We start from the raw sequence: 14,629 nt of genomic DNA on the forward strand, positions 1-14,629 counted from the left end.
ATACACCTCATTTTTATACCTCAAACCATGCCTTCTCAGCACACTATCAACTCCATTATACCTTCACCAATCTTAACCTTTGTTGCAACAACCTCCATGATCTCACCTACAACCCATACACTACCATGGAAGTTGCATTTTGAAATAAAATACGACAATTTCAAGATTTCGAAAAATGATGGGGTGCAAAAAGAATGATGGAGTGCAAGAAGAAACCCAATTAAGAGACGTGTATAACAAAGGAAAAGGTCCATAAGAAAATATTAATAATAATTAATAAAATAATATATACCAAATTGTAAATCTTGTTAGATATCTTTTTCTTAATGTTAAAAAATGTTTTAGATTAAATCTAAAAAATTAACAAAGTAGTTTTTGAAAAATGCTAATTCAAACTAGTTTTGAATATGGATTTTTACAAAATTTGGATCGAGACTAAATTCTAGGAATAATTATCAAACCCAAAAGAAATTCAGAAAATATAAACTGGAGAAAAAAGCATAGCACTTCCAAATTGCAATTATTCTGCAGAAGGTAATGTTTTACACCCCGGAGAAAATGCAATAGGCATATTTAACATGATTGGGTGTAAGCAGCAAAAGGCATTGCATGCCAAAAGAACAAAAAAATTACACATTGAAAAGGATTGGCTTTTCTTTAAGAGCACCAACTGCAGCAAGAAAATGATAAATATGAGGAAGGTACATGACCAGTTTTTCGTATATACTCTGCTTGCTCTTCAGTTTTTGCAGCTTCATGATTTTTATTGGCTTCTGCTGCTGCTCGTTTTTCCTCAGCTTTATGCCTTGCACCAGCTAATTTATTCATTAGCTTATCATGTGCCTTACTACGTATTCTCTCAACTTCTACCTGCAACCACATTTTATAATAATTATTATTATTATAAAAATATTATACTTTTGGGTAACGAACCAAAGTTTTTGTTTTTCAATACTATGTATTATTATGGTGACTTCTTCACTTATTGCTGACAAAGTTTGCTAAAATGTTAGAAACCTACTTCAAAGTCACCACTGCTTACTATTTTCAACATCAACATCTGGTTTTCCTATTCAGATGTATCAATCAAGCAATCAAACTCTCAATTCAGCAACCCATCACACTATTCTCCTAAAAGTTTGATTTGGTGTTATCACAATGCCCAATTTAAAGGGAAAATGTACAGTCTAAAGAACTAAGAATACAGATCTATTTGATATACATCTACACTGGTATGGACATGAGTGAAGCTTAATCTTTTTGGCCCAAAAGGACAATTAAGAGGCATTGTTAGTATATTTATTGTTAATAGAAGAATAATCAGATTCTAGAATATGTTTATTAGGATTTGTCAGTGAAGAATAGATGTAAGAACATATTCTGAGGAGCAGGCACATGGCCCATTGTAGGTGTTATGTAGCCTTGTAATTCCCCTTTACAATTATGGAACGTATAATATGAATTCTCTTTTTTATCATTCTTCTTGGAGGTATCTCTGACCTCAAATACAGAGAAACTATAATACATCATTTGGTGCTTTCATTGAGTACATCCCCCACCAATTATGGCTGAGGGCACTCAATCCAAGCATTCATCTAACCAACCTGATCGCTTTGATGACATCATTCTTCGAGATTTCGTCTATTTTTTTAGGAACCCTCCCCATTTATCTCCTTCGCATCCAAGTGACCATTTTATTCCTCTACTCCCAGATTCCGTCCTTGTTAATGTGTGGTCATACCATTACCCACATGCACAAAACTTGAAATTTAAAATCAAAGTGCTATGCTTGTCAAATGGATGGATTCAACCAATAACTAGTACATTCTCTTAACTAGTGAAACTCCCAGAAAAAAGATCATACCTGCAAATGTGTGTGAATTATCATGTTTTAAATGCTTTTACAATCAAGGATCAGTTTCTTCTCCCAACGATAGAAGAGTTACCAGACAAGTTGGGTGTAATGCACATTTTGTCCAACTTGGACTTTACTTCTCTGGCTTTCATATGCACGAAGCGGCCTTTCAAACTCGTGATGGAAACTATGAGTACATTGTGGTACCATTTGAGCTTTGTAATGCCCTCACATCATTTCAAGCTATGATGAATGACCTCTCCCAACCCCTATTTTGTAAGACCATCATTGTCTTCTTCAACATTTTGGTTATTGCATTGGGAGCATTAAGTCTCAAATGCTCAGAATCAATTTTTCCTCAAGCCATGTATTTTTGGTCAATCTCAAATTGGCTTATTTGGATCATTTCTTATTCATGGGCATGTTGGCTCTAGATCCGGCCAAGGTACATATTGTTTCCTTAATTGACCAAGTCCCATAACAAATAAGGCCTCACATAGGTTTCTAGGTTTGTAAGGCTTTTTTATTGCAAGTTCATTTGTGATTACGGTCCCATTGTTGAGCCTTAGAACTCCCTTCTTAAGAAAGATAATTTTCAAGCAGGTGTTTGAAGTTCTTAAGAGGGCTCTTAGAACTACACTAATTTTAACTGTCAGACCTTTTTTATCCTTTTGTGGTATAATCATATGCTTCAAACTTTGAAACATGTGATGCCCTACTTCAGAATGGGCACACATTTGCTTACTTCAATAAACCCTTTTGTTCACACTTGGCACATGTCTCCTTTGTAGGATTGCACTCAATCACTAGCGTTGTGAAGCATTGGCACCAATACTTACAAGGCCATTTCGTTATCATTCAAACTAATCATGAGAGCCTCAAGGAACTATTGACCCAAGTGATTCAAACCCTGAGTAGTAACATTATTTGTCCAAAGTGAAGGGTTATAATTACGAGATAAAATATAAGTCACGCAAAACCAGTATTGTTGTGCCCTCCGAAAGAGACTCCTACTTCTTATTTGTCTTTATCAACCCCTCAATTCATGTTTTTAGATGAGTTAAAACAGGACTTGTAGACTGATCCTACTTTTTGGGATTTGTGTGAGAAGTGTCTGACTACTCTAGATTCTCTCTCAATTTAAATATCATTAGGTTTGTAGTTGAAGCAGGGTAAGATTTGGGTTAGCCCCACTTTAAGGTTCAAGGATCTCCTTATACGTTAATTCCATCAATCACCAATAAGATTACGTGCAGGGATAGCTAAGACAGTGAAGCGATTGGCTGGTAATTTTACTTGGGCTAGCATGTTACAAGATATACAACAATTTCTTTCTCAGGGCATTAGTGCTAATAGACTCAGTACTCATCTCATAAACATGGCAAGCTGCTCCAACCTCTGCCATTTGGGATCTCCCCTTGGATTTTATTGTTGGGTCTTCCTCTTCCCAGTGGCTTCACAATGATACTCGTTGTGGTTGATAGATTTTATGAGAGAATCCATTTGGAGGTTGCTAATGAGCGCATGGATAGAAGACCAAGAAGAAGACTTAAGATTTGAATAGAAATTGTATATTTTTGTAATTAGAGACTCTCTATGGACTTTATTTTTTATTAGCTAATTAGATAATTTATTGGATAGGACAAATTAGAGGATGCCCTTAATATTCTTGGATCATAATACAAATAGGTTTATGTTGATTCATTTTATGAATAGAAGCTATGAACATCTAATAACGGATTATGGAAAAAGATCCTTCTCAACAAACTTATAGGAACAATTAAGAAAAATAAAAAATGCAAAAGGAGATTAGAAGATGAAAAAAATGCCACAGCCACGAATGATTGATATGTCAAGAAAGATTTGCTACTTTGAACAACAATTCAAATATAAGAATCAAAAGTTCTACTCAAGAATCTAAAGAGAATTTCTCTCACAAATAGGGATGGAAACAAGACGGGATGGGTACGGATTTAATACCCGTCGCATCCCCAAAGTAAAAACTCATACTCATTCCCATCTCTCATCTCTAATATCCAATGCATATGAAATTTGTATCCCATCTTCATACTCAGTGGGTAACGAATATACTCATACCCACACTCATATCGCTCAAATATTTGTTCAATAATTTTTTTACAAACAAATCAAAGCAAAGGTAAACATGATTTTCTTCTCTTCAATGCCAAGTAACAATGAAAAAAAATTATAATTGCATAAATCTCAAAATAGATTACCAAATTAACTAAGGGTGTTTTAGTAATTTAAAACAAGGATAGATATGGAGACGAGATGAACATGTATGCATTCATATCCTCATTCCTAATTTAAAAAATTGAGTATTACTCATACTCATACCTATACTTAATCAATCTGAATATTCCTAGTCAACATTGGGACAAGTTCAAACAATAATTATCATCCCAACTCATAAAGCATAAGCTTGTATTCATAAAATAAGTCTTAACTTCAACAAAAGAGAACATAAGTCTATTCACACTATGGACCAAAACTACTAGGCTCATCCAGTAAGTTATTTAATTAGCTGATAGAAATTAATGTCCATAGAGAGTTTCTAGTCACAAGAATATAGGAACAAATACAATGGCCCAATAAAGGTCAAATATAAAAATGTACAATTTTATTCTAATCTTAATCCTTTTTCTTGGTCTTTTATTCATGTACTCATCAGTTGGCAACTCACTTTACTTCTTACAAAGTGGCCAAAGCTTTTCATTGAGCTTGTTTGCAAAAGCCATGGATTTGCCAAGAGCTTAGTTTTTTAAGGGATCTCATTTTTATTAGCAAGTTTTGGACCAATTTGTTTAAACTCAATCACACCCTTCTCTAGATAAGCTCCTTTTAGCACCCACACAAATGGATAAATTGAAGTTATGAAACAAAGTATAGAGCAGTATTTATGAGTTTCACTTGCACCAAATTGGCTTCTTTGATTTCTACCATGGACAAAGTTTCATCATAACACTTTAGTTCCTTCCTCATTCGATCTCTCTCTTACCATGTTATGTATGGCAAGCCTCCACCCGCCACTTCTACTTATGTTAATGGCACATCCTCCATTGATGCGTGCGATTTTGCATCAGTCACCTGTTATTAGATGTTGGCCATAATGCAAAAGAGAGTGACCAAGGCCCACAATGCTGTGTTGCATAATCAGGAAAATTATTCTGTAATTAAGTGCAGATTCCATTCTATATTCATTAGGACAGATTTGTTAGTAATTTGATTTTATTTGATTTGTACAGCTTTAAACACCCATTATTTCTGGCTTTCATTACCTATTATTTCTTTCCTTAATTAGGTTGTAAAACAGTTTATAAATAGAGACTGTAATCACATTTGTAAAACACATCAGAAATACATTCCATCTATTTCTTTCAACTCTATGAAAACCACAATTGATCAACATTGTAGAACTTAACTTTGAGGTGAACCCTTGGGTTTATGTGAAGTTGCAACCAAATAGACAAACCTTCATTTTTTTAAAGAGGAGTACCATAAGCTTTCTAAGTGCTTTTGGGGTCCATACCAAGTAGCCCTACCCTTTTATTTCAAAATTCACATTGTCTTCCATTGTTCTATCCTAAAAGCACCTTGAACCTCCTCCTAACTAAATTATTGAGGAGGTCTTACAGTTTGTGGATTATGATCCATTGGTTACTCCCTTGACCATTATGAGCTTAATTATAGTTTGTGGATTATTTGAATGGACCTATGCAAATGGCTCTTCTCTAATGGCAAGGTTTTCCTTTGAATGACACATCACAGGAGAGGTGGGTTTACTTGTGCAAGAATTACAACCTTGAGGACAAGGTTTTGTTGAACCGGGTGGTATTGATATGGACATGAATGAAGCCTAATTTATAACACCTCAAAGCACAATTAGGAGGAATTGGGATAATGAGTACATTTAATAATAGGAGAATAAGAGACTTTAGAAGATGTTTGTTAGGATATGTTACTGCAAAATGGATGTAAGAACGTATTTTATTAGTAGGCCCATGGCATGTGTTACATTACATGCCTTGTAATTTCCCTTTACAATTATGGAAAGTCTAATCTGAATTCTGTTTTCTTATCATTCTTCTTGGAGGTATTTCTACAAAGAAACTATTTTACTTCTTGTAGTTGTCAATGTCTTGACCAATAAGAGAACAGCACATTGCTTCACCTACAATTAGTCGTCAGAATTTTATTAAAGCTTTCTCAAATTAGTAACACAAGAAAACAGAAATATTGGGCCACACCTTGTGCATTGAGCCAAAGTCATCAGGTGCACAAGACAAATGTCTGATCACATCAGATGGCAACAAAAAGGATGTCCTATTATGCACAAAGCACATACTACCACAGCATCGAAGCATGCAACATATTTGCAACTTGGAAGAACATTCTCTTATTAAAGGCCATAGCAATATACAATTAGGTATTAAATTCAGATTTTTTACATATCACACCCACTTGAGTATACATTAACTACCAAATGGATTCAAGAAGAGTCTACTGTGTAGCCACTCTAGCGTCCCAAATGGATAACATCCCTCTGAATAAGCAGAATACAATGCCAATCCTTGAAACAAAATTCCCTCAAACTCATAAACATCATTGCTTCCTTCTTTATCTTCAGAAGCAATACAATATCAAGATAGATATTTCATTAAAAATCACCTTCCTAGTTCCTATGGCTACACAACATCATAACTTGCAATTATCTCATGTTTGGAAGTCAGGCGTTTCAGTCGTTGCATAACAACCAGTGAACAAAAGAACAATAGAAGGTAGACAAATATAAAATAAAATTTTAAAGATAACCATATCATACAAATTATTACTTCTGCATTCTACACATTAAATAAAATGTTCTTTAAAGTAAACTGTTCACTTCTGCAGAACATTAAATAGATGATTCCATGCAAGATATTTCAAAGAAAGTATAGAAAAAATTGAACTATTAAAGTGAGATACATTTCTGCTAGACCCTATGAAGTTGACTACAACTTACAAGTTTATAAATTATGGTTAGATAGGGATTCAAATATATTAGATGTTCTCCTGTTTGTCATTCAGAAGTTTTACATTACTTAGCGTTTCTTATTCATCTCCTTACACATGTTGCCATTGTTAGGCTGACTAATATATTATTCCAAATTAGGACTAGAAGTTAATGTCCAAAGAATTGTCCCAAAAAACTAAATTAAAGAACCATATTGGAAACAACATAATTAGTAATGATAGGCGTATACCTCAATTTTTTTCATCTTGGCTTCTGTTTTTGCTTTCTGATGATTTTCCCATGCTTGAATTTTCATCTCCTCACGCCTAAACCTGCGTAATTAACACCATATTCCTGCTTCAGAGAATTTTAGTATGTAATAATGCAAAATGATGTTACCGTGTTTCTGAAACTGTTTAAATGCCCATAAAATATTGGTCTCATGTTTTGAAAATGTGGTTAATTATATTTAGAAATTTTATTCATCTTGTCACAAACATATCTCTGACTAAGGGAGGGAAGACAAGTTTTAAGCTATTATTTCCGAAGAAACTGACATGAAAATTAAACACACACACCTATAGGCCATAAACTCCACACGTTGTTTAAGAATTCAGATACTTTGGCCTTATATCTTTCCTTGGTTTCTAAATTTTTCTCTTGACTTTTATTATTTGTTTCCTTGTTTTCATTTCATGAGGGATAGATATATAATTGCAGTCACTTTCAAACAAATGTTAGGATACTGAATTGATGGAAACATGGTCAAAAGGAGTAAGGCAACAATGAGTATCTTCTAGAGGTATGCATGTACACTACCAAGAATGATAATCTTCTTCTTTTATCTTGGATAACTATACATGCTACATGATTGGAATCTACACAAATAAAAGAATTAGTTCCTTGAAGTTCTGCACTGTAGTTTTTAGTGTTCAAGTCAATTTTGTAACTATATTTCTTTCCTTGGCTATATTTCTTCCTTTCTTTTCACATTTCCTGCCTAGATTTGTCATCACTAAGTCATTTATGATGATTTGTTCGAACACAACATAGGAAGCCAGGTGCCTAATTATAAAGAAACCAGGGGAAACCATAAACATGAAAAAGTTTTACAAAAGGCTACTTACAGAAGAAATGTAGTAGAAATATTAAATACCAAAAGAGAATGATTGGTCCAGATTCATTGACAAATATGCATGGATCTATTTGTAGCAGAAAATTAAATAGACGATTGACAAAGAACAATACGCTAGAAAGCTTAAGCTATTAAATGAAGCAACTTCAATTGATTTACTTTTATATCTTTGAGATGCCAAGGCTCTTCATGCAAGGAGCTTTTGGGCAGCACCCTTTGCTCAATGAAATTTAATTTATAAATGAACAACTGGGTATGTTAAATGGATTTACATCCCTAAAGCAACGTAAGTTACATGATAGTATAAACTGACCTGGCCATATACTTGGCCTTCTCAGCTTCCTCCCATGCTGCTGCACGTGCTTCAACAACACTCTTAGGCAGTTCTGCTTTTGTTTTCAGGGAAGTGGATGCATCCTTATCCTCCTCTTCTTTGCTAGCCCAAGCAGCAATATTCATTTTACCAAGTTGTGTCCCAAGGACCATTATTTCACGCCTGGTTTTCATTTGTAGCTCCTTTTCGGACAATTCATTATTGTTGAGATTCAGATTGTCACTATGTAGATCAGTTAAAGTAGATGCAGGGGAGGATCTGGGGGGAGTAGAAGGCCGGGAAGAATTAGGGCTGCGCATTGGTGTTGTTGCCCTCACAGGGGTACCGGTTCTTGAAGGCTCCTGGCTAGCAATAGGGGTCATTTCGGTTCCCATATCTCTCATTGATACTGACCGAGCTGTTGAAGGGGGAGGAATAAATGTTGTTGCATTCTGGATGGCAAGAGATGAATTGTGCTGGCTAAGGCTAACTGTCAACATAAAATAGCAGAAAGGGAAAACAGAACAAAGAGTTAGTAGTCCCATAAATGAACTATAATTACTAAAACTAAACACATTTTATTTAACTCCTTCAAATAAATCAACACTAATGAACAAGATTTCTAATTATGATCTGAATTAACACTAAGCTTGTGTCATCTGAATTGCAGAGCCAACATATATACTCGACACACAGAAGTGATTAACACACACAAGTGATTAAAACATATAATCTTTGACAAAAATAGCAGAAAAATCAAATATATACATTTTGAATAAACTAAAAGTATGTTTTTATCTCCTGTAATGAATTCCAGAACACAATCAAACATTTACCACAAGAACTTGCAATTGCATAGGGATCAGCCTCCCAACTCACAAATTTCTGTCCTCCACTTTCCATCTTAGTTTGATTTGTATCAATTTGCTTGGTATCCGGTTCATCTAAAGCAATTTCTCTTTGATCCGGAACTTCAACAACAACCTTCATTGAAGGTTGCCGGCTTACAAAACCATGACTACCAACCTTACGTGAACCTACATGCCCCCCTTGCCCTTGAGCCTGCGCAGTCTTCGGCCTGTTTGATGTTGGACTTGCTATCCACTTCTGAGCATCATCCCATTTAGATGGTGCTGGTTTTGAGAATGGCCTCACTGGCACTCTCTGTGTAGGTCGCTCTGCCTTTTGAAATTCAAACACTGATGACGACATGCTCACATTATCATGCCCACTATCATAATCTGTAGAAGGGTCTTCTAAGATTCTATTCCTTGAAGTCACTGCTGCATTAGCCTTCACAAAACGATCATCACCAACTGCCTCTATGCTACTGGTGCGAGCTAAAGCAGAAGTTGAATATTCAGGAAGGACACTCACAACATCTACATCTTTACAATGATCAGAACTGCTACCACCTGTAACAGATATGTCAAATAGAAGTAATCTTACGACTGCGACCAGAATAGGAAACACCATCCACAATAACAAACACTTACATATTTGACACTGCTTACAAATATCATTGTATAAACTAATTTGAAACAAAAGAAAGACAGGCACAAGCTTTAACTTGTAGGTTACCATATTTGAGATACCAAGTACGCAAGTACATTATATATGAAAGAATGTCCGGTCCCTTTTCTTCTCCCTTTTTTTTATACAATTTAAATCATAGTACACTTCTAAATTTCATCACAAAACTATGGGAGATAATGATAATAGAGAATAACCATACTCAGTCAAAATCTTACATTTTTAGGAAGTACATATATATATCTTTTAGATTTACAAAATCGCAATCTTGATGGACGCATTACATCCATCAAGATAAAGACCCAAGAGCATACGTACCAGATTCATCCATGTCCGAATTCTGAGATCTCGTGAAAGTAGAATCAAGCTCTTCCTCTTCTTTCCTCTTCTTTTCCACGCCCAGTAGCATGTTCCTCAATTTTCCCGGTGAAAATCCCCCACCACTCTGCAAACCCAAGTTTCCATAAGGCTAAAGGCAAATCAAAGAACCCAAAAAACAAACAGATCAAAACAAGAGTTTACACTATGCAGAACACTAAAAAAATGATACTCACTTTCCAAATAACACAACAGGGGTGGGAGAGAAATGGTGAAAAATGCAAATCAAGCAAAAACAAAAAAAAAGGTGAAGTGGATGAAAAAGGTAGAAGAGAGAGACCTGAGGCTTTTGGATCCTTTCGTAAACCATAGTGGATAAATGGGGTGTGCTTGTGGGGGCAAAAATGCAATCTTTACACAATGTGGTGAAAGTTCATCTCTGGCATAAGTTAGGAAGTAGTTCTTTGGGTTTGAAGCTTTTGAGTTGCAACTGTGACAGTGTTCCCTAATGTTTTCAACTTTGAATGAGCAGAGAGAGAGAAAGAAAGTTGGTAGACAAGAAGATGCAGTAATAGCCGGACCTGTCTCTGACCCGTTGTTGTAGTACATAGGTTTTTGGGGCCCACTTTCCCACCCTATATATAATGTAATCCCTTATGTTACTTTTTGTTTAGTTCCATCTGCTATGTGCAATTATTATCTCTCTTCTAATGCAAAATCTATCAAATTTAATAACTTCATAGTTATGGCAATTCATCATCATAACAAAAGAGTTTAGCTTCCAATCACCCACTCATAATTCTTCCTCATGTTTGAAATTTCGGAATTAAAATGAAATAAATTTTTGACAAATAATTTCATGTCAATTAATTTATACGATTTTATGTGTTAATCTAATTTTCAGGATTTACTTACATGCTGTTATATAACAAAACATATAATATATAATATAATATATATAACCCTGTTTTAAGAGAATATCAAACTCTCATATAGAGTAAATATCCATTAACCCAAAAATACAATGGTTAATATTTTCTTACGAAAAACAAAGGTAGTAAAAAAAATTATACATTCTTGAAACATTGCTGGATGTTTTCATCATGGGATTTTTTTCTAACAAAAACAACTTAAAAGCATTACTATTTTCAAAGCTATTATTATTACTATAATTAATACAACCATTATCGGTAATAAATGCAATCAATTACCATCTCTAAATAAACTACAACACTTAAATGGTTTAAAGATCTTGTTTTTGAATAATTATATGTTTTCTTTAAGAACCTAAATTTGCTCATTAGTGTAATTTTATCATGAACTCAACACACACATATACGACTCTTCTTACCATTTGAGGGCAATGCATAACTTTATTTTTTATTTTGTCTTCATAATTTTACATATTACTTTCTTAGGTGAATTATAAACTTTCAAAAGCACCTTGAAATCTCTCCAACTTTTAGCACTCAATTAAATTCCAACATGGCATGGCCTCGTCCTTTATGTTTTCTCAAACTTTACCCTCTCCCCCATCCATTTGACCACAACAACCCTTCCCCTTACCCACTTCCCTATACATCTTTGGTCTTAACTCAAACATAAAACCCACTCTTTTTCCATCTCATACAACATTGTCTTTCTCCACCTTCCCTCAACCTTCTCCAACCTTCTGCCCATCCAAACTTTTCCAACCTTTTTACCCATCCAAATAATAACTTGTTCACTTTGATGGTTTTGCACCCCTTGATTGACTCTTTTAAGAGGAACAATTTTTTTTCTTATATAGCACAAATTTTTTTTTCAAAATGTTCATAGAAAAACTTTCTAAAATGCTTTATAAATGTTAAATGAGAAAATATTCAAGTAATAGAAAAAGAAAATAATCACTTAAACTTTTACACTAGTTTGTCCTTATCATGGGTTACGTTCACTAAATAAATAAATGTTTTCAAGTATTTTTTATTGTCACTTTTGTGTTACGTAAGTACGCAAAACTTGTTTAGACTATCCACGGGACTCCCTTGAGTTTAACGCAAGTGCAGAATGTCTCTCCATGCTAAGTAAGTCTTTCTAGGTTGTACAATAGTAAAATTTTATTTACAAGGTTTCACACTCAAATGAATGGATATGTAATACAAGTATTCATTCTCTAGAGAATAACTTCACAAAAAAATGAAAGATTTAAAAATTAAGCACTCTCGTATACAAGTCATCTAAAAAGTGATATCTCTTGAGCGTTATAAGTTTTAAAGAATGAAAGAATAATAACATATGCACGTATGATTGTTTGTCATGTTTTCATATACACGATGAATTTTTATTTATAAGTGTTACATAAATATCTATTATAACCCAATGCTTTTGTTGTCCTTAGTGTCAAAGTTTTTCAATATAAATGTTTGACTTTAGGCTGACACTTCAAGATTGTACTCTTTTGTTGAGGAAAATAACACACTTCATCTAAATAACTATATATGTTCATTGTACTAACCATACAAATCGAGTATACATCATTCAAATTAATAGGTTATGTGTCAGGATCTTCTTTAAAGTATGTGAGACTGATTTTTTAAACTTGTAAACGTTTTTTTTGGTGTCCAATATATCATTGAAGTTTCCTACTAATAAGTATCAAATTTACTTGTCATTTTACTTGATTTAGGCACTTAATTTGCACAAATTGCATTACTTTTAGCAAAAGAGAATTGTTACCAACTAAGAAATTCAAAAGGTTTACAATTAGAAAAGTTACTTTAAATTCTTAACCTATGCTTAAATATTTTTTTGCAACAAAAAAAGCAAGAAACAGTTGTGTAGATTTGAATCGGCGCAAGAAGTTTATGTGAGCGCAGGAAATTTACATAGCATAATTAAGGTAGAAAACACCCTAAAATTTCACTTCAAAGCACTGAGCAGAAATAAATGTTGTCGAGTGGACATATTCCAAAGTAAGGTGTATTTTAAGTTTAGAATATGTTAAGCTAGCCACAAATGTGCTCAGCATGTGGGAATCCCTCAAAGCGAAGAAAAGTAATTCGTTGAGCGAGCTATAGAGAAACTCAACATAAAGGAAAGCTTCATATGAAGAATTGCAATTTGTTGAGCAGAAGATCCAAGGACTGGGTGTAGAAAATCAACCAAAGACAAATTATCTAGCAATATAAATAGAAAGAAAAAGACTAGTGTCAAGAGGTGGATAATTATAACTTAAGATATTTTTAGAATTTTGATATTTTTGGTTGCAGACTATCATTGTACTCATTGAATCATCCTACTCATCAGGAGTAATTAATTTCTATAAGTATTGGGATTGAATGACATTATAACTTTTTTTTAATTTCTTTATTTATATATGCAATTACATTCCATTCTTAATTGATTTGGTTTTGTGTTTAATGTTTGACACTAGAGGGATCATTGTACTTGATTTTAGAAATTGAATGTTATTGGGAAATACTTTCTTTTTCTGAAATAAACTAAACCAACCAAAGATTTCAACTATTGGGGAACAATGTTGTTGTATTTGGCTATCATTGTTCAGATCTTAACGTGGGAGTCAAACGACATTAATCAAGAAATTGATTTATTGTGATTGGATTCTTAGATAACCAAGATTAAGGAATTAACTTAGTTTGGTCTTATGGAACAAGAGAACCTATAATATATTGCATGTATAAACAATAAACATATTAGTTTTCAAGTCTCATTCAATCCCAATACTTAATCATATATACTTGAGAATTACAATCCTTATATTCAATTACCCTTTAACTCTAATTTTGTGAACTCTCTCATTTTAATTTCAATATCCATTATGTAGTTTGATAATTTTATGTTTATGCAATTCTTTATAAAAGAAATTATAATGGTATTATACTTGTTAATCCCTAAGGATACGACAACCTTCTTTCAATACACTACAACTGACTTGATTCACTTGCCAAGAGAATTCATCAACTACCCTAATCCCAGTAGTTTAACATTTCATGCATATGTTACTTCTAAATGAGTCGCCCGACACTCCTTTGTAAGTTGTCTAATCTTTGATTGTCTAACAATACTCCATAATACTTCTCATGTTTTTGTTGCATGTAGTCTAGTCTTAGGTCATCTAAAGGTTCTTCATAAGACATCTAGCAAATGATAGATTATGTCTGTTTTTTACTTGAAGCAACTTAAATTAGTCCACACTAACTTGTTAGATATACAAAAGTTTTGAATTATTTGTTATCATCAAAACTTTGGATAACTTGTTGGAAATCTTATAGACTTGTATCTAGTTGTTTATGCCTTAACATTGCATACATCACCTAATCCCTTTATGTTGGACTCCCCATCCACAATCCAACCAAAACTCACACAACACCAACGTTTGCTCTATCACTTGTGTCTAGGACCCAACCTAATATATCTCCTTTAGTATGATAATAACCATTTCCCAATTTAGCCCACACACCT

The 14,629-nt window shown here is 33.7% G+C and overlaps 1 protein-coding gene across 2 annotated transcripts; it reads right to left on the reverse strand.

Annotated features, from left to right (window-relative positions):
• Positions 1 to 487: 487 nt before the first annotated feature.
• LOC137811668 (uncharacterized) lies at positions 488 to 10,741 on the reverse strand. Of its 2 annotated transcripts, none has more exons than XM_068613485.1 (6): positions 10,509 to 10,741; positions 10,169 to 10,295; positions 9,154 to 9,732; positions 8,318 to 8,807; positions 7,120 to 7,201; positions 488 to 870 (listed from the first exon to the last, which is right to left on the reverse strand). In XM_068613485.1, exons 1-6 carry the CDS (start codon positions 10,536 to 10,538, stop codon positions 658 to 660), a joined length of 1,521 nt encoding a protein of 506 aa, XP_068469586.1. In that variant the 5' UTR covers positions 10,539 to 10,741; the 3' UTR covers positions 488 to 657. The 2 variants fall into 2 exon arrangements, with proteins under 2 accessions (XP_068469586.1, XP_068469585.1); XM_068613484.1 differs by having other exon boundaries at positions 10,169 to 10,319.
• Between the last annotated feature and the right edge of the window lie 3,888 nt (positions 10,742 to 14,629).

Source organism: Phaseolus vulgaris, chromosome 2, assembly GCF_000499845.2.
Source record: "Phaseolus vulgaris cultivar G19833 chromosome 2, P. vulgaris v2.0, whole genome shotgun sequence".
Lineage (NCBI taxonomy): Eukaryota > Viridiplantae > Streptophyta > Magnoliopsida > Fabales > Fabaceae > Phaseolus > Phaseolus vulgaris.